The sequence below is a fragment of the Solanum pennellii genome, chromosome 5, assembly GCF_001406875.1.
Source record: "Solanum pennellii chromosome 5, SPENNV200".
In the NCBI taxonomy this organism is placed as follows: domain Eukaryota; kingdom Viridiplantae; phylum Streptophyta; class Magnoliopsida; order Solanales; family Solanaceae; genus Solanum; species Solanum pennellii.
Window position 1 is genome coordinate 4161657 of NC_028641.1, and position 24390 is coordinate 4186046.

General features: G+C 33.6%; 3 protein-coding genes across 5 annotated transcripts; 2 read left to right on the forward strand and 1 right to left on the reverse strand.

Moving 5' to 3' along the window:
- The first annotated feature begins 1505 nt into the window (after positions 1-1505).
- LOC107020321 (serine/threonine-protein kinase prpf4B) lies at positions 1506-13170 on the forward strand. 3 transcript variants are annotated; one of them, XR_003578531.1, is made up of 17 exons: positions 1506-2016; positions 2504-3627; positions 3732-3910; positions 4427-4620; positions 4864-4932; positions 5520-5592; positions 6079-6235; positions 6318-6609; positions 6743-6857; positions 6994-7157; positions 7366-7440; positions 7559-7739; positions 7880-7979; positions 8416-8476; positions 8837-8889; positions 8992-9019; positions 12652-13170. XR_003578531.1 is itself a non-coding variant. In XM_027917211.1 (16 exons), exons 1-15 carry the CDS (start codon positions 1624-1626, stop codon positions 8855-8857), a joined length of 3198 nt encoding a protein of 1065 aa, XP_027773012.1. In that variant the 5' UTR covers positions 1506-1623; the 3' UTR covers positions 8858-8889; positions 8992-13138. The 3 variants fall into 3 exon arrangements, 2 of the variants coding, with proteins under 2 accessions (XP_027773012.1, XP_015076116.1); XM_027917211.1 differs by having other exon boundaries at positions 8992-13138; XM_015220630.2 differs by lacking the exons at positions 8416-8476; positions 8837-8889; positions 8992-9019; positions 12652-13170 and having other exon boundaries at positions 1507-2016; positions 7559-8327.
- A 6296-nt stretch (positions 13171-19466) lies between these two features.
- Positions 19467-21810, forward strand: LOC107018888. The gene is made up of 5 exons (XM_015219475.2): positions 19467-19942; positions 20063-20166; positions 20291-20462; positions 20543-20665; positions 20752-21810. Exons 1-5 carry the CDS (start codon positions 19757-19759, stop codon positions 21445-21447), a joined length of 1281 nt encoding a protein of 426 aa, XP_015074961.1. The 5' UTR covers positions 19467-19756; the 3' UTR covers positions 21448-21810.
- Positions 21811-22132: 322 nt separating this feature from the next.
- On the reverse strand, positions 22133-24266 carry LOC107018889 (homologous-pairing protein 2 homolog). The gene is made up of 6 exons (XM_015219476.2): positions 24132-24266; positions 23989-24014; positions 23070-23337; positions 22869-22939; positions 22585-22773; positions 22133-22508 (listed from the first exon to the last, which is right to left on the reverse strand). The coding sequence occupies exons 1-6, from the start codon at positions 24157-24159 to the stop codon at positions 22419-22421; spliced, it is 672 nt and encodes a 223-aa protein (XP_015074962.1). The 5' UTR covers positions 24160-24266; the 3' UTR covers positions 22133-22418.
- Positions 24267-24390: the final 124 nt, after the last annotated feature.

Genomic DNA, 24390 nt, shown 5'->3' on the forward strand with positions numbered 1-24390 from the left:
CGACTAATACATTATGTAAACTTGTAAAGTGAGGTATCTGACTAATACATCACATAAAGTGATGTATATGATGTATTCGAGTGATACATCACGTAGAATAGGGATTTTTTGTAAATGGTAGAGAATTTTAAATTATATAGCAAAATAAATTATGTATTTAGACAATTTTTCAAAAAAATATATTATGTTTGGTTAATGGTGATTATACATATTGAAATGTTTTTTGGGGGGATTTTTTTTTAAGGTGACATAATTAAGAAAAATACTATGACAGGTTTTGATATTATACTTTTTAATTTAGTGTACGAATTTTACATGTATATGTCGCGTTAATTAATAATATTACTATAAAAATAATAAAATATTATGCATGTGTTATATATTAAGTACAGAACATACTAACAATAATATACTCAGTGAAATTTCATTATGAAAAGAATAAAATATACATAAATTTTATCACTACTTGTATGGAGATATAAATGTTGTTTCTGAAAGCCCATTAACTCTAGTATATCAAATTCAAACAAAAGAAGGAAAACAATAAAGAAACATAATTGTTATTAAGATAAGTAATGCAAACAGTGGTGGATCCACCATTACTTGTGTATAGGTGTGAAGGTTGTTTCTGAAAGGCAATCGGCTCAAGTGCATAAAAAACAAACAAATAAAGAAGAAAACATTGAGCACTAAGGGTTCAGAAAATAAAAATATAAATGTGCATTTAACAAAAGTCAAACTGTTGGGCTATCTCTTCTCTTTGATTTAGATGACTAAAAACTAGTATATCAATATATATATATATATATATATATAAAATGTAATTTGTTGCCTAGGGGGTTAGTGTCCCCGACACCCACGTAGGTCTGCCCCTCGGTGTAAAGTCTACCAGAAAGAAAGAATAACAACAATAAAATAATGCGATAATTGAAATAAAATAAACAACATATAACAAAAACTACAAGAGTACGTCTAGTACTATGACAAATACAAAACAAGCCTAAACCCAAGCCCGACAAGAGAATACTCCAGTCTCCATCCCTAATAACATTCTAACCTAATAAACAACTTTCAATTCTTCCTATTTAGGATCATGTCCTCAATAATACGAAGTTGCACCATATCATATATGATCATCTCTTCACAATACTTTTTTTCAGCCTACTTTTACTATTCTGCGTACCCTCTATAAGCAATCTCCCGCACCTCCTTATTGGGACATCAACGCACATCGTTTGCACAATATCACTTTCTCTCAAATAACCTCATTCATAATCTTATTGCTCCTAATATGTCCATGTATTCTCATCTTAACATCCTGATTTCTGATACAAAAATACACTCAATCATTGTATTTTATGATCAAACTAAATCATGCTCAACTTTATTCTTTGCTAGCAATGAGAAAGTCCACTCTCGGTCCCTTTCCCTCTAATTTCAAACAAATCACAAAACCTTAAGGGGCCTATGTGTAACTTTATAAACCTCAGTACCCAATTAGTATTATTCTCTTATTTCCAAATAGCACCTTAGCTTTTCTCTCTCTATAACTCATCATCATCTCAATCGGATCTCCCTTAGACCCGAATAATTTTCCGACAAAACCTAACCCTAATTTTTCCAATGGCCAGCGATTCCAATGAACCTTCCCGTCGCAAACACCATCGATCTTCTCCTTCCGATGAGGATACCGGAGAACCATTGAAACGCCGTAAGCACCGCCACCATCATCGTCACCATCGCCACCATCGCCATCATAGCAAGAAGCATCTAGAGAAATCCGATTCGAAATCCGAGAAAGAAATGGTTAAATCAAAAAGTGAGATTGAGAATGGAGGTAAACCAGGAGAAGAGATGAAGATTGGTACTGTTGTTGGTGTTTCTACTTTAGGGATTGATTATGATATGGAGGAAGGAGAAATCATTGAGGATGATGTTGTGGATACTGCTGCTGTTGGTGATGCTGATGAGATTACCGTGACAGAAAAATTGGGGCATGAAGATGATTTGAACATGGTCTGTTCAGATTTCTTTCGATTTTAATTGCTGTATAAATATCGTGTTATTTATTTATTTATTCTTCCAGGGCCTGTTTGGTTGCGGTCATGGTTCTTTGAAGATTAACAATACAATACAATTTAGTTTAGTTTTGAAAAAAGAAAAGTGATCTTTTTGGTAAGTAGGGAAAAACTTATGTTTTCAAATACAACATTTCAACTTTAAGCAACCAAAAAAGGGACCTTTGTTTAGATTTTTACTATTTTTAGTGTCCAAGATATGTTAAATTAATGTTGTTTCAACTGTTTGATTAATAAGTATGTTGCATAAAACAGACATGAGAATTATGTATTCCATACAGAGCTTTGAAGTCCTGATGATTGAGGGCTTTCTTTTTATTAGTAAGAAACTTTCTCGTGACTGTTAAAATTTGAATCTTTTCTGTCTGCTAAAATATTGGAAAATTGTACTTTATCATTTAATTCAGTTCATATTTCTTGTCTAGGAATTGCATGAAGCTCAAGAACAAGGGCCTGCAGACAATGTGGAAAAAGTTGACAGAGATTCCACTGTTTCTGTACGGCATGATGAGCAAAGGAAAAGTAGAAAGGCTGATAGGTCTAGAGAAAGGAAGTCCAGTGACAAGCATTCTGCCAATGGTAGTTACATAGATAAGTTTCATAAATTGGACTCTAAACCACAGAAAGAAGATAGTATCGCTGGTGAAGAAAGTACAAAACAAAAGAGCTATGACGAGGATGAGAATGAGGTACAGGATCGAATAATAAAATCCTCGACTCCTGAAAATGTTGGAAAGAGGCATAGATCTGTTAGGGTATCATCTTCACATTATGAGCACCCTGAAGAGAGACATGTTACAAAGTCATCCAAGTCACCAGATCGCTCCAGAGGAAGATCACGATCAAAAAGTGTTCTGGAGGAGTCTTTCCTTGTACCTAAGTCTCGTGAGATAGATGACACATATGAAAAGGAAAGCAGATATAGAGGTAACTTTGATGATGAAAAAATTGGATACAACCGGGACTATCGACATGGAAGCCGAGATTCTTCAAGGGACAGGGAAAAGGAGCATAATTCTGGTAACAGCAGATCCTCTAGAGACAGGTATTATAACAGGGAGAGTGTTGATAGATTTCGGGAGAGTAGTATGGAGAATGACAGGGATAGAGTAAGAGAGAAAGACAGGGAGCGTGAGTTGGCTAGAGAAAAGCTAAGGGAGAGCGATAAGGAGAGGCGAAGGGAGAGCGATAAGGAGAGGGAAAGAGTAAGGGAGAGGGACAGAGAGAGGGAAAGAGAGAAAGCTCGAGATAGGGAAAGGGATAGAGAAAGAGAACATGAGAGGGGGAGAGGGAGAGAGAGGGAAAGGGAGAGGGAGAGGGAAGAGAGAGAAAGGAGGAATAGGGATAGGGAAAGCAGGGGACGTAGTAGGGAGGCAGATAGGGATAGAAATAGTGATAGGTACAGCAGGCAGCAGGATGACAGTGTTGCTTATAATAGACGTAATAGACATTACGAGACTGACATTGAGAGAGGAAGGACAAGTAATCACTTAAAAACTGAGACCACAAAGCAACATGCTGTAGAGACAGAGAGTGAGAGATCGAGAAGGTATTGTTAATTCTAGCTAGCGACTTTTGATATCAGAACCTCTTCAGCAGAGATGTTTTACTTAATATGTGGTTCTTGTTTTTCTCATTTTTTGTGTATTGCAGAGATGAAGTTGAACAGGAGGATTATCAGGAAAAAGTTGTTTTCCAGCTTGCTGAACAGGATGAAGAAGATGAACTTGATAGAATTAAGGAGGAGAGCAGAAGGCGAAGGCAAGCTATTCTTGAAAAATATAAGATTAAGAACTCACAGAAGGAACAAGTTACTCAATCTGGGGACGTTGGTAATTTCTTTGACTTGAGATTTCTTGATATATTATTTGATTCTGTTTTGCCGTATTTAATATTCAAAGCTTGGCCTATTCTATACCTTTGGCCTATTCTATACCTTTACATGAATGACAAGTCTTTGGTCGGTCTTTTTCTGTTTTTTCATTTTATTGTTGTTAAACTCGACGGTGGTAAAGCACCTTCAGGTTTATCATCTGTATATTCATGAATATAAGCTGTGAATGTTGTATTTTGGCCAATCAATCACCCATTCTGCATCGCAGTTTAAGTGCCAAAGTTATGCCTGCTTAATGAGTTTAATTTTGGATTTGCTCTCTTAAATGTGTATGTTATAGTCTTATACATCTTATGATGTTAGTTGGAGTCTGTTGTCACTCAGGTTTTATGAAGTCTTGCATTGCACTGTATATGATTCTAGAGTTCTGTGCTAAAGATATTCTCTATCAATCCTTTGCATGTCTGGGTTGCGTTTCTGGGCTCTAACTATGTTTCTCATTTATTTGCACTAGTTGAGATTCACATGGATCAGTCTACCCAAAAACCGGCAATCAGACAGAATGTTGTGCAAGAGTCTATTGATGCTAAAAGCAATGGTGCAGATGTCGAGCCAACATTTTCTGTTGGGAAATCACCTCTGCAGGGTGGTCAGATTGGTGATGTGCTGGCTTCTGGAGCTGGTGGACTGGGACAGGGTACTCCAAAGGTGTGTTCACATGCCATTGAGATTTAAATGGGGTTTTCCTTTCTGGTTGACTGGTGTTATTTATTCTGCTTTTTTATCTTTCAACACTATTCTCTGGGACATCTTAGTTCTTGTCCTTAATGTTTGTTTTAGAATTAGTTGATGCAGTAATTTGCCTTCTATGTCTGCCTTTTGCTCAAATAGTTCTTTTTCCTAAATGCTGGCTTTATCTGATGATTGACTTCTGTTTACTACTCTTTGCAGAGTGAGAGGTCGGCTGACATGTTTTGTGACGATATATTTGGAGAATCGCCTGCTGGCATCAGGAAGATGGTCAGTTGCTATCTTAGAAACATAGTTAGAGATTTTTTGTTTGCTAATTCTTGGATTTAGCTTGTGTTGACTTTTAATGTTAGAGAGATTGGGCACTAATAGCATGCATACTGTTAGGTAATCCAATGTAGCACTTGTTATGTTGGCCATTTCATTGTTTATTTATCTTTAATTGAACTAATTGTGAGCAAACCTTTCTTTCCTGCTGAACCAAAAATGACAAACGGTGAACCATTTTGGAAACCATGACTACAAAATACCTCTCACTACATTATGTCTGTTTCTTTAGCTGTTGGAGATTTTGTAGTACCATTTAATTTCCGTTTAAAGTGTGATGTCTAGGAATATAATGTACTGTTAGAACCCTGGATTGTATGCGTCCTTATATTTCCTTGCTCCTTGTTGCCCGAACGATAATAAATGAAAACTCCGCTCTAACAAGAGAGAAAAAGAGGATGGTTTTCTTGCTTTGTACTTGTACCAAAACTGTGGGAAACATGTTACCATGCTTATAGGAAGTCCTTTCCTTGTTTATGTAATAAGCACCTGAATTCATTTTTCATTGGTTTTTATTTGTTGTCTGTCAGGGCAAAGGAGATGGTGTGGCAGTTGAGCGCAGTGGCCTTCATGATAACTGGGATGATCCCGAAGGGTATTATAGTAAGTATTTCATCTCACTTGTTACCAGGATCTTTCGTATTTTAGCTTTTACCTATATGCTAGTGCTACTACATCTGATACTTGGCACCATACTCCTTCATTTTTTGCTCATGATAGCCTCTCTTTGTTAATTTTATCCAAAATGCTTGATAAATTTTGAGTAACATATGACTCATTTTCTGTTTAATAACTATAATAGTGCAATATTTATTCAGGTTCAAAAACACTATACATAAGGGAAAAATGTCTTGTCCTCTTTTATGTTTCAAGTTGAGATTATTTTTTTTGCTAGTTGATATTATTTTTCCCATTATCTATCGAGTTTAGAACCTTGCGTCTCTGACCCTCGGGGATATCTTGGTTATAAAAAAAAATTGATTTAAGATTGGCAGGAAGTAGTTTCAGAGAAGCTTGTTATGTTGATTAATTTTTGCTTTGATGGCTGAAAATCGCTGTCTTAGTTGATGTCTACTTGTCGGTTTGCAGGTTATCGGTTCGGAGAAATTCTTGATGGCCGTTACGAGATTGTTGCTGCTCATGGTAAAGGAGTCTTTTCTACTGTTGTCCGCGCTAAAGATCTCAAGGCTAGACCTGGTGACCCTGAGGAAGTAGCAATTAAAATGATACGCAATAATGAAACAATGTGAGTTGTTTCTTAGTTTCCCCATTTTGTGCTGTCCTTGATAGCTCTGGTGGCCTAATTATGTTGTTTTCATCCTTTTTAGGTATAAAGCTGGTATGGAAGAGTTGGTTATACTGAAAAAACTAGTTGGTGCAGATCCTGAAGACAAGCGCCACTGTGTTCGTTTTATTTCTAGCTTCAAGTACCGGAATCATCTCTGTTTGGTTTTTGAGTCTCTTCATATGAATCTCCGGGAGGTTTTGAAGAAGTTTGGACGTAACATTGGACTCAAACTCACTGCTGTGAGGACGTACGCAAAGCAACTTTTCATTGCTTTGAAGCATTTAAAAAATTGTGGTGTGCTTCATTGTGATATTAAACCCGACAACATGTTGGTAAGTCAACTGTCTGTGTATCTTCTTCTTTCCGTGGGCTAGCTAATTCTCCGACTAGACATCTGCTGAGAGTTTTACTTTGCTTCCCTTAAATTGTATGTATATGTTAACTTTTCCGTATTTAATTGTTTAGGTAAATGAAGCAAAAAATGTGCTGAAGCTTTGTGACTTTGGTAATGCTATGTTTGCTGGAAAAAATGAAATTACTCCATACCTCGTGAGCCGTTTTTACCGTGCCCCAGAGATCAGTAAGATCAATTCTTCAATATTTGCTTTTTATATTTTTGGGACTTCCCTTTCTCTTTTTTCTATTATTCAGTGCTCTGACATTGATCTAAGTATGCTTTTGTTTGATTTAAGTTTCTGTATTATGTTATGTTGCAGTTCTTGGATTGTCGTATGATCATCCGATGGATATATGGTCAGTGGGTTGCTGTTTGTTTGAGCTCTATGCTGGGAAAGTATTATTTCCAGGTCCAAGTAATAATGACATGCTTCGTCTTCATATGGAATTGAAAGGTCCATTTCCAAAAAAGATGCTTAGAAAGGTTCGTCTTTAGATATTCTCTATATTACGATACGCTAATTAGGAATATTTTATGATTTGAAGCTATTAACCTGGTTGATTAGTTGCTGCGGACAATTCTAGGTGATTGCAGTAGGTGGTGCTGCTTTTATAGTTTTTGCAATTTTCTTAATAATTGACATGATATAGTCAGTATCGAAACAATAATTCTTTCCGTTCTTTTATTTCAGGGTGCATTTACAGAACAACATTTTGACCAGGATCTCAATTTTCTTGCCATCGAAGAGGATCCTGTTACAAAGAAGGTCATTTTCTTGTAGACTTTAGGCTGTCTTGTCATTCCCAGATAATCAAACCATTGATAGTCATTAATGATAACCTTGCTGTATATTAAATCTTGGTTGCACTTGTATACTTTTGCAGGCTATAAGGAAGCTGATTGTTAATATCAAGCCAAAAGATATCAGTGCAATAATTTCTGGCTCTCCAGGTGAAGACCCAAAGATGTTGGCTCACTTCAAAGATCTTATGGAGAGAATTTTTGTGTTAGATCCAGAAAAGAGAATGACTGTTTCCCAGGCATTGAGCCACCCATTCATCACGGGCAAGTGAATGACAACAATGATTTTATGACTAGGGACATGTTGCACTAGATACTAGTGTATTATGATCATATGATCTTAGTTTATTTTCAGTTCTCTAATCATTGGGCTTTATATGTCTTTATCTACTATCTGGGTTAAGTGCTTCGGAGATTGGCATGGTTGAAGTTGCAGAGAAGATTGCTGATTTTGGGAGATCTATATCTTGGCAGTTCTTTCAGTGCAATGTTTTCTGTTCTATCGTAAGATAACTTGCCAAAGGCGTTTTTCCCTTCTGTACTAATTCTTGATGGTGATATTATAAAGAGCTTCATACAATTTTAAAATAGTGATCATGTCTCAAGTGGTACTTTGGACTCAAGTCTTGAGAGTGGAGAATAACTTGTGCCAAAATAGATATTGACAGAAGCATGGTTATTCATATGTCTCTGTAAATAAACACAACAAATTATCTGTTCACTCTGAATGTAGATTGGGATCTGTCTTTTTATTTTTTTCTCCCTTTCTGTACTTTTAGTTTTCTTGACTCTTGTCTTCAAATCTCTGAATTAATTGTTTATTTGTGTGGAAGTATATAGTTTTCAGGCCTATTTCTTAATTGTGTATCATCTCTCTTTTGTTTTACATACTGTTCAGAATCCTCGGGTCCTGGAAAGTCTAATTTACTTTTTCCTTCAGGATATCTACCAGGGCTTTGATGCAAGATTCAGTTAGATGCTTAAAAGGCACCCTGGAGAAGGTACCTTGGTTTGTTTGTTAGGAATTACTGTGACTCCCTTTAAATGTTGTGAATCTACTTGATTCCTCAGACATCAGTGATAATTTGTGCTTTCTCGTTCGTGCCAATTTTTAATTTTTGTTGACAAGTTATGATTTCTAAACTTTAATTTGGTCTTGCCTGAAAAATTGCAGACCTGAGGGTGGCTTGTCAATGAGCCTCCTTAGGTTAGAATAGTAAAACTATCAAGAGCTAAAGGTTCTATATTATTTGGAAATAATTTGGAGTGGGTGTTATTTCTTCTATTTCTTAAATTTTTTTCCGAGAAACACTTTCTAATAAGTTGCATTGCATCTGATCCATGGTATGGTCATCCTGGAGCAATGTATGACTGGAGAATGATCAGATGCAGCCTTGAAGTGAGAGTTGTTTCAGTGAGTTGTCAATTTTCTTTTCTTGCTGTTTGTTCATTAAGAATAGTATATTCTACATCCCTTTGAGAAATGTGGTATTGATATGGCTTTTTGTCTTGCTAGGGTGTGGTTCCATGCATCTGCAGTTCTAGTAAGTATCCTTGAATTTCATTACGTCTCTGGTGTAAAAGGTGGGTTATCTTTTGAAAACCTGATATTCTTCTATCAATGTATTACGTTCAAAGTTTGCTTGTCTTCCATGAAATTGACCTACATGGAATATAATTCAAGTTCTTAACTGGATTTGCTGATAAACTTGGCCATTGTGGATCAAATCTATCTCAAATTTCAATTGTCCCTTTTCCTGAACACTAACTTCCCGCGCCAGATTTTTGGTCATGAAAAAAAACATCTGTTTAGCTTGCATTGGAATTTGACTTTCTAGATCCCTCCTCCAAGATGCATTGCATTTTTCTCCAATCTGCATGTTCAAGGAACATTTGACAAGCCTCTCATATTTTTCTTCCTCCACCTTCTTAAGCACCAACATATTGCTCCTCTGCCAAGCCTCTCTGACTCTGTCTATCCATCTTTTGGCCATTAAACTTTGTTAGTTATGACAAGCTCAACTCGTGACTCTACGTTTTAATACATAAGGTTTGTCCTTCTCGAAGGATTTGAGGTGTGATGTATAGGCACGAGTCTTTAAACCCCTCAAAGCCTGACTACCATTTGACTAGTAATCTTTCTTTCTCCTGTTAACTAATTTTGCACTCTAGTTTGTTGTTTTAGGATTATGGTACTTCTCAGGAAATTCAGACTTCAGATAATGTTTAGAGGGGACAGGTGCATGGCTTTTATGGATACTTAATTGAATAGTCATTTCCTCATAAAAATTTTTCTCAAGTAAGAATGTAGAAATGGGGAATTTCTTTTTGATGAAGGTAGGAATATGGAATTTCTTAATTCAGATGAGCACTGTAAAGGAACTATTTTCGAATGTAAAACAAAACCATATTTTTAATGAGGTAGTGTTGCAAATTAAAGCATCACTAAAAACATATGAAAGCTCGTAAGGTGTCAAATAGTTAGGCATGTAATTAAACTACAGCCAAGCTTGCTGCATTTTGCAAAAGTAAAGTGAGAAATAGCATATACATGTATAAGATTGTTTATTTGGTTTAATCTGCTTATTTTTCAGAAAATTGAGTACTCAACTGTAAACGAACCTTGAAACTTTTAGACCGAAACCGACTGAAGAACTGTGAACCAAAAAAATTTGGTTCGGACAGTTTTTCGGTTTTAACTAAAGGAGTAGGCATTAAATCAAGAAATTATCTGAAACGAAAATTTTGATTTTGTGGTTTTTGGTCGGTTCATGGTTTATGTTTCTAACATTATCAGTTTATAAATATGGTTCTTCAGTTGACTGGAAAATCTAAGTGTAAGAGGTTTTGGGGTTCTCTATACTTTAGTCTTTAGTTAAAAAAGTTCTCTAACCCAATTACCCTCCCAAAGCTGATGCCAAGCCTAGGCTCCTAGCTTAGTTTATGCTAGGGTTCCGAGTCTCTTTTGCTGATGCATTGTCGCCTCACACACTTACCATTTCGCGAGTCTTTTAAGGTGTGATGTGTAGCCACGAGTCTTTAAACCCCTCAATGCCTGACTACCATTTGACTAGTTATCTTTCTTTCTCACTCTATCGAGTTCTGCACTCAAGTTTGATGTAATGGTTTTAGGATTATGGTACTTTCCAGGAAATTCAGATTTCGAATAGTATTTAGAGGGGACAGGTGCTTGACTTTTATGAGATGCTTTACTGAATAGTAATTTCCTTAAAATTTTCTCAAGTAGAATGTAGTAATAGGGAATTTCTTTTTTGATAAAGGTAGGAATATGGAATATCTAAATTCAGACTAGCACCTAAAGGAGCTATTTTCCTTTGTAAAACAAAAATCATATTTTTAATGAGGTAGTGTTGCAAATTAAAGCATCACTAAAAACATATGAAAGCTCATAAGAAGTCAAATAGTTAGGCATGTAAATTGCAATTGAACTACTGCCAATCTTGCTGCATTTTGCAAAAGTAATGTGACATCCAAGATGAGAGGCAAAACAAGTGAGAAATAGCATATACATGTATAAGTTATTTAGTTTAATCGGCTTATTTTTCAGAAAATCAAGAACTCAACCGTAACAAACCTTGAAAGTTTTAGACCTAAACGGACTGAAAAACTATGAAACAAAAAAAAATTGGTTCTGTCAGTTTTTTCGGTTTTAACCAAAGGGGTGGGCATTAAATCAAGAAAATTAACTGAAATGAAAATATTGATTTTTCTGTTTTTGGTTGGTTCACGGTTTATGTTTTTTGATATTATCAGCTTCTCAATAAGGTTCTTCAGTTTTTCTCAAAAAAAAAAAGGTTCTTCAGTTAACTGGAAAATCAAAGTGAAAGAGGTTTTGAGGTTCTCTATACAGTACTCTTCAGTTTAAAAAGTTTTCTAGCCCAATCACCCTCCCAAGGCTGAAGCCCAGAGCTCTGATGCCAAGCTTAGGCTCAGCTTAGTTTATGCTAGGGCTCCAAGTCTCTTTTACTGATGCACTGTCGCCTCACACTCTTACCGTCTCACATTTGTCCTGCATTTGTGCTGTACTGGCCTGCTTTGACTCCCTTCTCCTCTTTCTCAAGAAGTCATACGTAGATTTTTGTGAATTGACTTGCTAAAGTTGAAGTGCATCTTTACTCTTGTTTCTGTACTTCTGAATGTAAGATATGTTTACCTATAGCCCATTCCTGTTTCTTTAACTCACTTCACCACCGCCTATGTTTGAGTGAACTCACTCATTGTTTGTTGTTTGGTTCTCTAGTTATTATCTTTGGTGAAGCACTCACATACTTCTACCTGACTTAGTTCTCTATTTCGAATGTCTTAAGAGTGTTTAGCATTCCGTCTATGGGTTCTCAATCTGTGTGTGTTTACCTTTTACATTTTATTATGTCTTTAGTTAGAATAGCAGCTGTCATTTGAGTTGTTTGTTTTTGGTTCATGTGTATTTGTTATTCTGCAGAATTCTTTTTGTCATTCTAATTAGCTATTATAAATTTAAAAATATTCAGAATACATTGAATCCTGCATATGTTGATTCGGTTTGACATTACAAATCACTTCTTATGTATAACAAGTGACGTTACCCATCACTAGTCTGGATAAGTAAGAAGTGTAAAGAGCTCAATTTTCCCTTGAACTATGTGAAAGGTCCAACTTTGCCCTCTGTTAAAAGTTGGGGTCATCTATATCCTCGCCAGTCGCCATTTAGTTTTTGCTCGAATTTTGAACTTCTAGCCATAAGGGCAGATCTCAATCTTTTTCTCTATTATATGAGTTAGACTCTAATTATCCGGAGTAGCACAAAAACTTGCCATGTTGCTATGCTGTCAAAAAAATGCAGCTTCCCAACTACCAAATTTGCTTTACACACCATCACTTGTGTATTGTGAAGTAAATTTATGAAAATGTATGTTCGAATAGAAGCTTGTTCTGCCATTGCAGATTGTCTGTTAGGTTTTTCTCTGATCACTTATGCCTTCAAAAATTCTCAGCTGCATTTACTGCACCAATCTGTGTTTATATTTGAGGTTATAGCTTGAATGTTAGGGATGAGTGTTGTTTTGGAGCTCGACATTGTCAGAGATTGTTAAATGATCATATCATGCCTTGATTTCTTGCGTAACTGTGGTTTCAATTCAGATTGTAGTAATCGATATATTGCTTCATGATTTAGCTTGTTGCGACTTCTTTTGGAGTTTGGGAAAGTTATCACTATGTATGTAATGGTTAGTTAAACCGGTGCTCCTATTACGCGCTGCACTAATGCTGAAGAATTTCCTGCCTTCACCTGGATAGTGTGATTCTCAGGTAAGAAAGCCTACTAAAATCTTCAGAATCGCGACTCATGTCTGCTTTGATTCTTCTTCATCCTAATGATGTGTGTGGTTCAGCTCGAAAGATTTATGTTTGGGCAGAGCGATTGTTAATGTTCACACTTATTCTATGAAATAAATTTACGTTTTCTCTTAGCTTCAAGTTTCAGCATCTGATGAAAAAGTCTTATCTAAAGCAAAAAAAAGTGAATAAGGAGGCTTGTGGTCTGTCTGCTTCTCGTAAACATATCGCCAACGTTAACGATCAAAGTTTCAAATAGAAAAAGAAATATTGTATGTATATAATACAATTTATACATACATATTCATGTTTATATTATTAATAAATATAGGTGTGACTAGAGGAGTATTTATTCATATTCACTAGTATGCAGACAAAGCAATTGAATTTTACTTTAACCTGTTGAAATGCATATTTCATTTGTTCAAGTTTCTGTGGTTTAACCAACTTAATTGATAGACTCAAAACGAGTTATGAGTGGTATCCACACTTCTCACGAAGCAAGTTGCGTTGGACCAAAATATTGCAACTCTTGAGACAAATTTTGTCATAATCATAAACTAGATGAGGTCCCCAATTTGTTGACAAATCAAATATTGTTAATTTTTCAACTAAAAGGATACTTATTAATATGACAAAACTCAATTAGATTCTACAACATGTGTACTTTTGTTGCATCAAAAATCAAAGACGTAGAAAAAAATGAGCTTATGGAAGTTTCATTGTTGTTACATATTTTTGGGTTACAACGATTGAAAGCTAAATATTATGATAGAAAGAAAAAAAGGTCAAAAATCTATAAATGCAATAACGTAAAGGAAATTATAATTCATTAGAATTTCGCTAAACCAAAAGTAAATTAACACTTTCTGGTTTGAATAAATCATTTGGAGTAAACATGAATTTTCTTTTGATTGCTGAAGTCTGACAGTACCATGAAAGTTCCAATTTTTTAAAATCACAAAAAAAAAAAAAAAAAAGGAAAAAGGATGAAGATGTGTATTGATTAACATATATATTATATTTATTGGATTGATATAAACATCGGATTTAAGCTCGTATCTTACAAAAAGTGCTACTACTATTAGTACGAACGGAGTCCTTTGTAATAATTTACCTGTAAATATTTTAAAGTAATGTGATAGTGTCAAATTTTTTTTTTAATATACTACCAGTATAGTTAAATACTTTATAAACCCAAAACTATTGAACCTTACACTTAGAAATTAGATAAAAATAAATCTAATAATAAAATAGATTACTAGTCAATTTATTTTTCATTGTCAAATATATAATATAAATGGTCGTGACGTCCCCGCTAGGTAAATTGTTATTATTGACGTTGAGAGGTTTAAATTTCTAATTTCAACTTGACTATCTTTTCAGTCTTCATTGACTGTTCAATAATAATAATAATAATAATAATAATAATAATAATTCATTTTATTTCATACAAATCCGAAAATGGATATCCGATTTGCTTCTGTTTGAGATTATATGCGGGGATAGAGTTGTAAAATTTATGATTTTTAAATATTTCCAACACACTAGAAATATTTTTTGATATTATAATCTTATTATGTCATGTTTATTGTTATATAAAAAAAAGTAATAGTGTGTAATTAAAGATAAAAATAAAAAGTAAGAAATGATTCAAACGATTACGACGCATGCACACATGTAACGCATGCACGTAGGGTCGTGTGACAAATTGACAAATAAAGCTTTTACTTAGCTAGCGTTTGGTCATAGATATTCAAATATTTTTGACAAATACTATTTGGATGAAAATTTGGGTGAAATTTTGCCATGTGTTTGGCCATAGAATTTGAGAAACATATTTCATTTTTTTAAGAAATATGATTTATACCCATAAGTTTTTAAAACTATCAAACTAACCATAAATTTGTATTACATAGCACAATAGAAATCTCACGTAACAAAATTTATGACTTCCGCAACAAATCAACAAGAATCATTACAATAAATATTCGTATATTGAAAAGGTCTTGGTACAAATCATGATAATGAAAATACAACTAATATAAATTCGGGAAAAAAAAGAGAAGAAAACAAAAGGAAATAAATATTGCAATCACTGAAGAACCTATGCGTTCTCATCTGAAAGAGTTCAACCTATTCTTTAATATAATCTTCCCACATTTTATGAACAATCTCTTCTCGATGAGCTTGCATTTCCGAATCAGATGATCGAGAAGATGAAGCGATGTTGTTACCTGAGCCAATAGTTCGTCACTTTCATCAACAACCATATCATCATTTTCATATTCATTAAATATTCTATCACTACTTTGGTGTTCACGTAAAAAATTATGCAATACAGCGCAAGCAATTACTATTTTCACTTGCATGTCACATTCATAGTTGTTCATGCTTTGTCTTAGTATTCTGAATCTACTTTTCCACGCACCAAAAGTTCTTTCAAATACATTGCGCAGAGAAGCATGTCTATAGTTAAATAGCTCTTTTTCATTCTTAGGCTCTCTGTCACTTCCTCGGTAGTCCTGCAAATGATAGCGCATTCCTTTGAATGGAGCTAAAAATCCTCTTGTGTTCCGTAGACTAGCATCAACAACGTAATATTTATCTACCAAAATAAAATAAATGCATTTCATGTTTTATTTAGTAGCTAGTTCATTAAGACGAACTGTAACAAAGGAATGTATGAAACCAAAAGAATGCATGTAGAAGGAAACATTGTGCTAATTGAATTGGTTGGTGTCAATAAATATATTATTTTTGTAAAATAAAAAGTTAAGGGTAAAAATTGAATTTCTAAAACTTTCCAAATAATGAATTTTGGCCCAAATACTAGTTTTTTCTAGTATTTGGGAATTTGAAAAATTTGCCAAAAAAATTTGCCAAATAATAAAAAAGTGTATGGACAAACAAAATTTGCCAAGTTTTTTCCCAAGTTTTACTTGCAAAATTTATGGCCAAACGGGCCCTTAGAGCCGTCAATATGGGCTAGGCCCGTTGGGCCGGCCTGGCCTAATCCGGGATTTAATAGGGCTGGGCTAAGATTTTTGGAGCCAATTTAAGAAAAGAGCTTTTTAGCCCGGCCTGAATAAGCCTGCTCATTTGGGGGGCTTGAGAAATATCGGTAGGGCCGGCCTGTGGGCCAATAAAAATTAATTAAAAATATAATATAATATTAAAATTTAAAAATAAAGAGAGTTCAAAATCAAAACAATTAGTTTAATATTTCTATTTACATATTTATACTTTTAGTTGAAAAAAAAAATTAATAAATATCAAGGAAAATGCACAAGTACCCCCTAGACTATAACCTAAATCCCAGAGACACACCTTAACTAAACTAAGGTCCTATTACCCCCTGAACTTTTTTTTTTTGTAATTTTATACACCTTTTGTCTTATGTGGTACTATATGTGACTCCACGCATTTGAGGCGCGTCAGAGATATTTGGATGCCACGTAAGCCAAAGAGATACACAAAATTACAAAAAAAAAAAGTTCAGGGGGGTAATACGACCTTAGTAAGGTGTGTCTTTGTGATTTCGGTCATAGTCTTGGGGGTACTTGTGCATTTTCCCTAAATATTATAAAGATAATTTTATTTGTGAATTTGATTAACAAGTAGTGACATTAAGGTCTCATTTGTTTCCATTAAGATTAAGACGTCTGAATTTGAATACGCGCTTAAATATTAAGATGTGCATTAAGATCTAGATGTGTAAATCTGAATATTAAAATATTGTCTCTGAATCTGAACACTAAATTATTGGGACAGTTTGTTTTCAATATATGAATGCACATATGAAATTAAACATTATATCAATAAAATATTATCAAAACCTTGTTAGTAAAATGTTTTTTTTTTCATATAAAATAATATTTTGTTCATTTTTTACCGTAACAAGGTAATATGATTTATCTTTTAAGAACTCTACATCAAGTTACATCATTAATATGACTATTTTTTGCATTCAAAATACTTTGAGAATCTAATATAATGCAATTTAAAATAGTTTATATAGAGTAGTAAATATATAGTTTAGAAAAATATTTTATTTTATTTTATTATAGAAAATTATTATTGTTATCGATCAAATAACTAATACTTTCTTATTTTTTGAAACCCGTGCTAAATATTATATCATGGGAGTGCTTATCAATTCAAATATATTGATTAATTTATGAAAGTAAAAGATGTATATTGAGTTAATATGAATAAAGGAAAAATTATAATGGCAAACATCTTATTAAATAAGAAAACAATTTTTATGAGTTGTTGTGATTTAGTTGAATTAAGATAGGAGTCTTATTTTTTAGTCTGAATAGTGTTAAGGGTGTGTTATAGATCTGATTCATTCAGATATATCCATACCCATTAAGAGGCTTATAAAAAAATAAAACAAACGAATTTAATGAATTGAATCTGAATAATTAAGATCCAGTTCTTAAAAACAAATACATGAGGCAAATCTGAATGATTAAGATTCAAAAACAAATGAGGCCTAACATAATGTAATATTGTTTTGTCGATATTTATGATAATATTTTTAAATTATAATTTATAATTTAATTTAATAATTATAAAATAATATAATTTTTAAAAAAGTGAGCTGGCCCGGCAAGCCTGTAGTCCACGTACTTGTGGGCTGGGCCGACCATTTTCTGGCCCACACCAAAAATTGGCTAGCCCGGCCTGACCCGTAAAATGTCAAAGCCTGTATGGGTTAGCCCGGATGGGGTGAACTAGCCCATATTGACAGCTCTACTTTTACTGAAAATCAACTATAAATAATAAAGAATTTTACCATCGTTATTTAATAATAATGATATAATTATGATTATATTGTACTAAGCAATAATAATAATATGTAAATATTATAGCCAAACATTTTGTATAAATATTACGATTTTAACGATTTTAGTTATGATTATGTAATAAACTTTATTATGGTGATGTGGATAAATTTTTTTCTGAAGCTGAGATGAAGGATGATTAAATTCTTTTACAATTTTAATAATAATTTGTCTTTTTCTCTTCCTCTTTATGGTAAAAATTGTTTCAGAATTTTATATTGTTTGGGGTCGAATAGTCCTTAAAAATTAACTTTGAAAAGTATTTTTTGGTAAAAAGAAAAAATATGTTTAATTAATAAATGTTAAAATATTTTTAAACAGTAATTCATGGTTGATCAAACTTCTTAACCGTGCTTCTAAATGTATTTTTCAAGAAAATGCTTTTCGAAAAGAAAAAAAACCCTACTTCTCTAAGCTTTGAAAAACAATTACATTCAATAAATACTTTATTTTTTCACAAAATCTCGATCGAAGACCCTTTTTTAAAAAAAAAAAAATAGCACTTTGGAAAATAAAAATAAGTTTGATCAAACAGAATATTAGTCTCGATAATTTCCTAATAACGTCCAAGGTAGTTTTAATTTTGAAAGGTTCTAGAAACAAAGTGATTATATCATTTATAATTAGTAGCTAATCAGCAGTTGTCAACAAGTTTTGAATAATCAGCTTACCTAACACAACCTCTAATAAGGACTAATTTTTTCTAGCTTTTGTAGCAATTTGATACGACTTGGAGACTTTAGTATAAATAAAATTTCATTTTCAAATAACTTTATTACTTGCCCTCTCTCTATTTTGATTCATACTCATCAATTTCATTAATAGTGTCATTATTTTTTTCAAATTTTTCGAAGTTAAATATGATCATATAATTATAATAATTTTTTATTTATATTCGATGATTAAATTTTATTTTTAAGTAAAATATACGTACATAATCAAATCACTTATAAATCAAATATATTTAATACGGACAAAGTTAAATCACTTTCAATCTCTTATTCAGATTGCTAAAAATACCAACAACGTGTTAGATACTCAATATTTTCCTAGTAATTAATAAAGAGCAATGCAAAAAACTTTCATGATTTGAATTTTTGTTATGTATTTATTTATTAATATTAATTCATATATAGTTTTCTTTCTTCTTTTCTTAATTCTGTGGTGATGGATCATTCAAGAATAATTTTTGATTCGAGCTTTGAATATAAAAAATATATTTTATATAATATGCATTCGAATTAATCAAATTTTAATACGAATGAAAAAATCAAAAAAATATTGTGGTAATGGATATGAAACAAAAATGAGAAAAATTTCCATAATTGGACCGTTTCAAAGCCGCAAAAAAATCACAGAGTATTTTCTAATATGTACACCTCTAAACCGCGTCTCAAATTCCTATTTTTCTATTTCATACTAAAAAAACTTCCTTCATAAGAAAAATCCCCACATGTTACTTTAACATAATTTTTGTTTATACTATATATAGATATATAATTGTGATGTCCAGGTCATCTATTATTTCCTATTAATAATTATTAAATAATTATATTCATTAAGCTAGAATTGAATAATTATTTTATTTTGTTTATATATAATTATAGAATTCAAAATTTTTTATATATATTTATAATATTTTAAATCATATTTCTTATTATTTGTTGCTAAATTTAATTAATAAATTTTAGGAGAATCTCAATAGCTCGTATGATTGACTATCTAACGATTTGATCTTTCACATTATAAACTCCATCCTTTCACCTTTCCCTAGCCCCCCAAATTTTTGTTTTCTACTTTATGGTTATTTTAAATGTCCACAAAAAACATTTGCACCATAATATATTTGAGAAATTTCTTATTAACTTCCCCACCACATTCTTAATATTTTTTCTTATAATTCAACCTTCGTCATTATCAAAAGTTGCAACTTAGCTAGTTTCATTTGTTCCTATCTTCTAGTCTCTTCAACAAACCATTAAAAAAAAAAACTCTTATTGTGTTCAAATTTATAAGAGTTTATACTTCTCTTTCTTTTACTTGTTTCTCATTGAGAGAGTGAGGAAACAAACAAGTGAAAGTGAAGTAGCCATGGGAAGAAAACTTGATGCTTTACTAGGAAGAAACTTTAAAACTAGTAAATTTAAGGCCACTGCAAATTTAGCCATTTCCAGGGTTACTGTACTCAAGAACCAACGCCAAGCACGGTGCTCGATCGCGCGGTCTGATGTAGTTCAGCTCTTAAACCTTGGGTACCATGAAAGAGCTCTTCTAAGGGTAACTTATTTATTTTTTTAGTATGTTATCGTTTTGATCATGTAGGGATATGTATGGTACATATTTCGAGTTATAAAGTAATAGATTCAGTTGAACTCACAGAACCGTTTATGTTTGTAGGTTGAGCAAGTAATCAAGGAACAAAATATGTTGGATGTGTTTGACATGGTAGAAGGCTATTGTCTTCTCACTATTGAAAGAATCAACCTTATTCAACAAGAGAAGTTAGTGTTTTTAATTTCTTTATATTTTCAATCATGGATATGTTTTTTTTTTTTTTTGAAAATCTAAGTAGCTCAGTTAGTTGACTGTTACCTGTTATTGAGCTTTCTCATAATCTGTCTGTAGAATATGTCCTGAGGAATTGAAGGAGGCGATATCGAGCTTGATTTTTGCAGCTTCAAGGTGTGGTGAATTCCCAGAACTTCAAGAGCTTCGAGCTATTTTCACATCTAGATTTGGGAAAGAATTCGCTGCTCGTGCTGTTGAGTTAAGAAACAATTGTGGAGTAAATACTAAGGTAATAATCATCTGGTATAGTTTACGAACAAAATGGAATGTTTATAATGTACTCATTTACTGTTTTTTTTCGCAAAGTAGATGATACAAAAGCTGTCAACAAGGATGCCTAGCTTAGAACAAAGAACCAAAGTGCTTAAGGAAATTGCTGCAGAGAATAACATTATTTTGAAAATTGAGGAAATAATGTTGGAAAATACAGAGGTATGTTCGAGATGACTCTTGAATTATAACACAAAAATATTTCTACTTGTGAAGTGAATTTTAAAGAACTTTTACGATGAAAACAGGAGAAGGAGGTCACCGCGAAAAGGAAGGACGAGCCTGAAGATCACGTATCAGTTTTGCCTCAAGATGTAGACCATGAAGCTAGGAGAAAATTTAAAGATGTAGAAGCTGCAGCTCAAGCAGCTTTTGAGTCTGCTGCTTATGCAGCAGCAGCTGCAAGAGCAGCTGTGGAACTCTCTCGGTCTGAATCACGTGATACAGATGACCCCAAGAGTCCGAGTCAAAGGCCAAGGAATGTATCGGACTCTCGTGAGGATTTGAAATCTGAGTTTCATGCAGGAGAGGAGAAAAATAATGAGGGAGTTGAGAAAATCGAGACTAGTCAAAACTATGGTTTTCATTCTGAAGTCGATCAATTCTCCGATGGAGATGAGGTCGAAGAACTCGAACAGAAGTATGAAAAACAGTTCAAGAGATCAGTCTCGGTTTCAAGTTCTGATATTTCAGCAGACGACATTCTTGTTGATGAGGTGAAAAGTCCCAGACATGGTGTAATTTATGATGAAATAGATGAAGAAGTTGGGGAGGATAACAGAATCCCGTCATTGAAACATCCTAAGAATGAAGTTTTTGGTTCTCCGGTGCACCAAGCAGGAAATGAGAAGGAGATTGAAGGATTCACAAAGCAAGGTGCAGAAAAACTAAACATAAATAAGAAGCCAATATCAATGAGAACAAGGAAGAACTATCACTGGTGAACCAAGAATGGATAGATGTTAACGAAAAGGAGATTAAAGGATTCGCGAAGCAAGGTACAGAAAACCTATACATAAATAAGAAGCCAATATCGATGAGAACCAGAAAAAAGCTATCACAAGAGACCAAGGATGAATAAATGTTTGCTGAGATTTTGTCAGTTGGTGCATATATTATGCTTAGTCAATATATCATAGCTGCATATTTTCTTTATCTTTGGAGATTTTGCAAGTTTGCGGATATATTTTGATGCTTTTGTCAATATAATGTAGCTTTATATTCTGTTTGTTTGATTATAAGCTCTAGACAGAAGCTGTGATATTTTATAATAATCGAAGCTACATCCAGATTCTTTTGATTCAAAACTTTACTGCTATGGTCTACTATTATCTGCTATGAAAAAAGGGGTATAACTTGTGCAAAGTTCAGTCTATCATACACTAAAATATGTACAAATGAATAAACTGAGAAGCCCACGGTGTAATCCACGAGTGAGGACTACGGAAGATGGTGCGTACACAGCTTTAGCTTTACCCCTCACAAGTGTAATCCTACAAGTGGGGTTTGGGAATGATGGTGCGTACACAGGCTTACCTGTGAGGGTAGAGAGGCAACCCTTTTTTTTGTTTTTGGTTTAAGGTGGATAAGCATATTTATACGCCAGAGTGTGGCAGCTCAATGCCAATATTGAAGAAGTAAAACGCCAGAGTTTCTCTACATTTACATTTTAACACCCTATTCGGTTAGTCCTCTACTGTCTAACTCCCTATACTATTTTCAGTTGTCTTTTGAACCTAAGACAACTTGCAGTAGTGATGAGAGTAAAATAGACAAGAGGTCTTAGAAAAGCAGATTAACATTACAAAATGGCAAAGATAGCACAATTCCAAAGTCTACAAATATATACTCATAGAACACCTGATCAAGTATACTCCTGCGGTAAAATGTAACACGTAAATATAATCACTAGCCTCTAGCGACGCTTCTTGCCATGCTGGATCAGGTCAGCAAAAGACTGAAAATTCACACCAACATCCTCATCATATTCAACTCCAAGTTCCTCCTGAAATGCACATGAAGATTAGGAGTGAACTTAAGGAAGAACAAGCAAGAATACAAAAAGATTAACTTGTTAATACCTTAAACTCTTTTGGATTTTTGGGCGAGTTCTCAGTTATGGCATCCCATACATCTCTGAACATCCTTTTTCGCCTTCTCCACTGATTTAAGGATTCCGAATACAACCCCTCGATGGCTTTTCTTTCTTCTGGACTAACAAGAGTAACACCTTCCCGCAATTTAATTAGCTTCTTTTCCATCTCATCAACCTTGAAATGACAAAGAAGTTAGGATATTTTTCAAGTTAAGCTTGACGACCAGATTCAAATTCTAGAGAGTTACACAGAGTCTCTTCATCTCCTACCTCTTTTCTCAGTTTGGATTCTTTAGCATGTATCTCTTCCATAGTCAAATTTGACTGCAGAGACTTCATCTCTGCAACAAAAACATTACAATTTTCATGTACCATCACTCGGTGAGTTGAAGATTATCAAATTCAAAAACCATCCGACAAATCTGTACAAATAACTCACAGGCAACAGCAAGGAGCATCAAATAAGAGTACCTGCTTCAACCTCACTGATAGCTTTCTTCTGTTCATTCAGCTTTTCTTGTAGATTGGCATTTTCTTCCTTCATTCTATTAAGCTCTTCCGTATCTGGGATGTCAAACTGATCTTGCCGAGCCAGATAGATTTTCTGCTTGCCATACTCTTTAAATGATATCTTACCACTGTCACAGAGATTATCCAGCGCCTTTTGTACTGCAGCTTTTTTAAGGTTAAACTTTTGCAGTGCATCTGCCGCATTTTGGACATTCAATGGTCTATTTTGCTACATTAAACACCACACAAGAAAAAGGAATCAAATACTGCATAACTCAAAATACAAGAATTTGCAGAGATATTTCCAGGCAATAACAAACTAACAGCTATCCAGAAAAATAACAGACAAGAAAGCGCAACTTGAAGCTATGTTAGGCAACAAAGGAAATACACTCTGTGCACACAGTAGCAACAAGCACTTGAAGATCCAACTAAAGGTGTAATTCTTCTATATCTTAATGGAACTTTTACAAAGGAACCAAATATATTATACTATAGCTTAGTTACATTGAATCTAATCAATTTGATAAACAATAGCTTTCAAAACTTACACCTGAATCTTCAAAGCAAAATAAAAGAAAATGTAGTGTACTGCATTACAGCTTTTACTGCATAGCTGCTAATTTTAAGCACATAATTACACTTCATGTTTCAAATTGAATGCTCATACCGGTGTAGTAAGTAGAAATTAGTTAATTACAGTTTGTGTAAACAATAGTAACACGTTCAAACAAAAATTCTATAAATCTTAGATTTTTCGACTACATTTATTTACACATTACAGGTGAGAATTCGAAGAAGAAACAAAGAAAAATGCACAGTAACACTACAAACATCGAATTAGATATACTAGTTAGAAAAATGATGAACTGTGTGCTACCTCGTTTACGAAGTTGAGCACGATTCCTGCAAATTTTCAAGTAACAAAAAGTCGATAAGCTTTAGGATCTGTAAATTAAGATTTCAACTACGAAAATATTCAATTCTGTTATCCGGCGAAAATTTTCCGGCGAGAGAAGTTACCTTCAGTGTTATCTGCTTTAGGAGCCATGGATTGGAGAATTCACAGAGCTCCAGAGCGCGGGAAAAAAAACTTCTGCCAAAATTTCTGTACTTCGAATTTACAGGAAAAATTGGGCATGAAGGCCTTTATACGATGTCGTAGTTGAAGATGGCAGGAACTTACCCTTAGTATAGCCACTAATTACGAAAAGAGGATTCTTCCATCGTAAGTTTCAAGTGAGAGTTGCCATAGAGCCCATGGGCCTTGTTAGGATGAACC

What these genes read in the sequence shown, in the direction of transcription:
- LOC107020321 (XM_027917211.1), top strand. Translation starts at nt 1,624, where the DNA reads ATGGCCAGCGATTCCAATGAACCTTCCCGTCGCAAACACCATCGATCT. An exon ending in TACTCAATCTGGGGACGTTG is followed by an intron (nt 3,911 to 4,426) that starts GTAATTTCTTTG and finishes TATTTGCACTAG; the next exon opens with TTGAGATTCACATGGATCAG. An exon ending in GAGCCACCCATTCATCACGG is followed by an intron (nt 7,740 to 7,879) that starts GCAAGTGAATGA and finishes ATCTGGGTTAAG; the next exon opens with TGCTTCGGAGATTGGCATGG.
- LOC107018888 (XM_015219475.2), top strand. Translation starts at nt 19,757, where the DNA reads ATGGGAAGAAAACTTGATGCTTTACTAGGAAGAAACTTTAAAACTAGT. An exon ending in ATTGTGGAGTAAATACTAAG is followed by an intron (nt 20,463 to 20,542) that starts GTAATAATCATC and finishes TTCGCAAAGTAG; the next exon opens with ATGATACAAAAGCTGTCAAC. An exon ending in TAATGTTGGAAAATACAGAG is followed by an intron (nt 20,666 to 20,751) that starts GTATGTTCGAGA and finishes CGATGAAAACAG; the next exon opens with GAGAAGGAGGTCACCGCGAA.
- LOC107018889 (XM_015219476.2), bottom strand. Translation starts at nt 24,159, where the DNA reads ATGGCTCCTAAAGCAGATAACACTGAAG. An exon ending in TATCAGTGAGGTTGAAGCAG is followed by an intron (nt 22,940 to 23,069) that starts GTACTCTTATTT and finishes TTTTTGTTGCAG; the next exon opens with AGATGAAGTCTCTGCAGTCA. An exon ending in AAAATCCAAAAGAGTTTAAG is followed by an intron (nt 22,509 to 22,584) that starts GTATTAACAAGT and finishes TGTGCATTTCAG; the next exon opens with GAGGAACTTGGAGTTGAATA.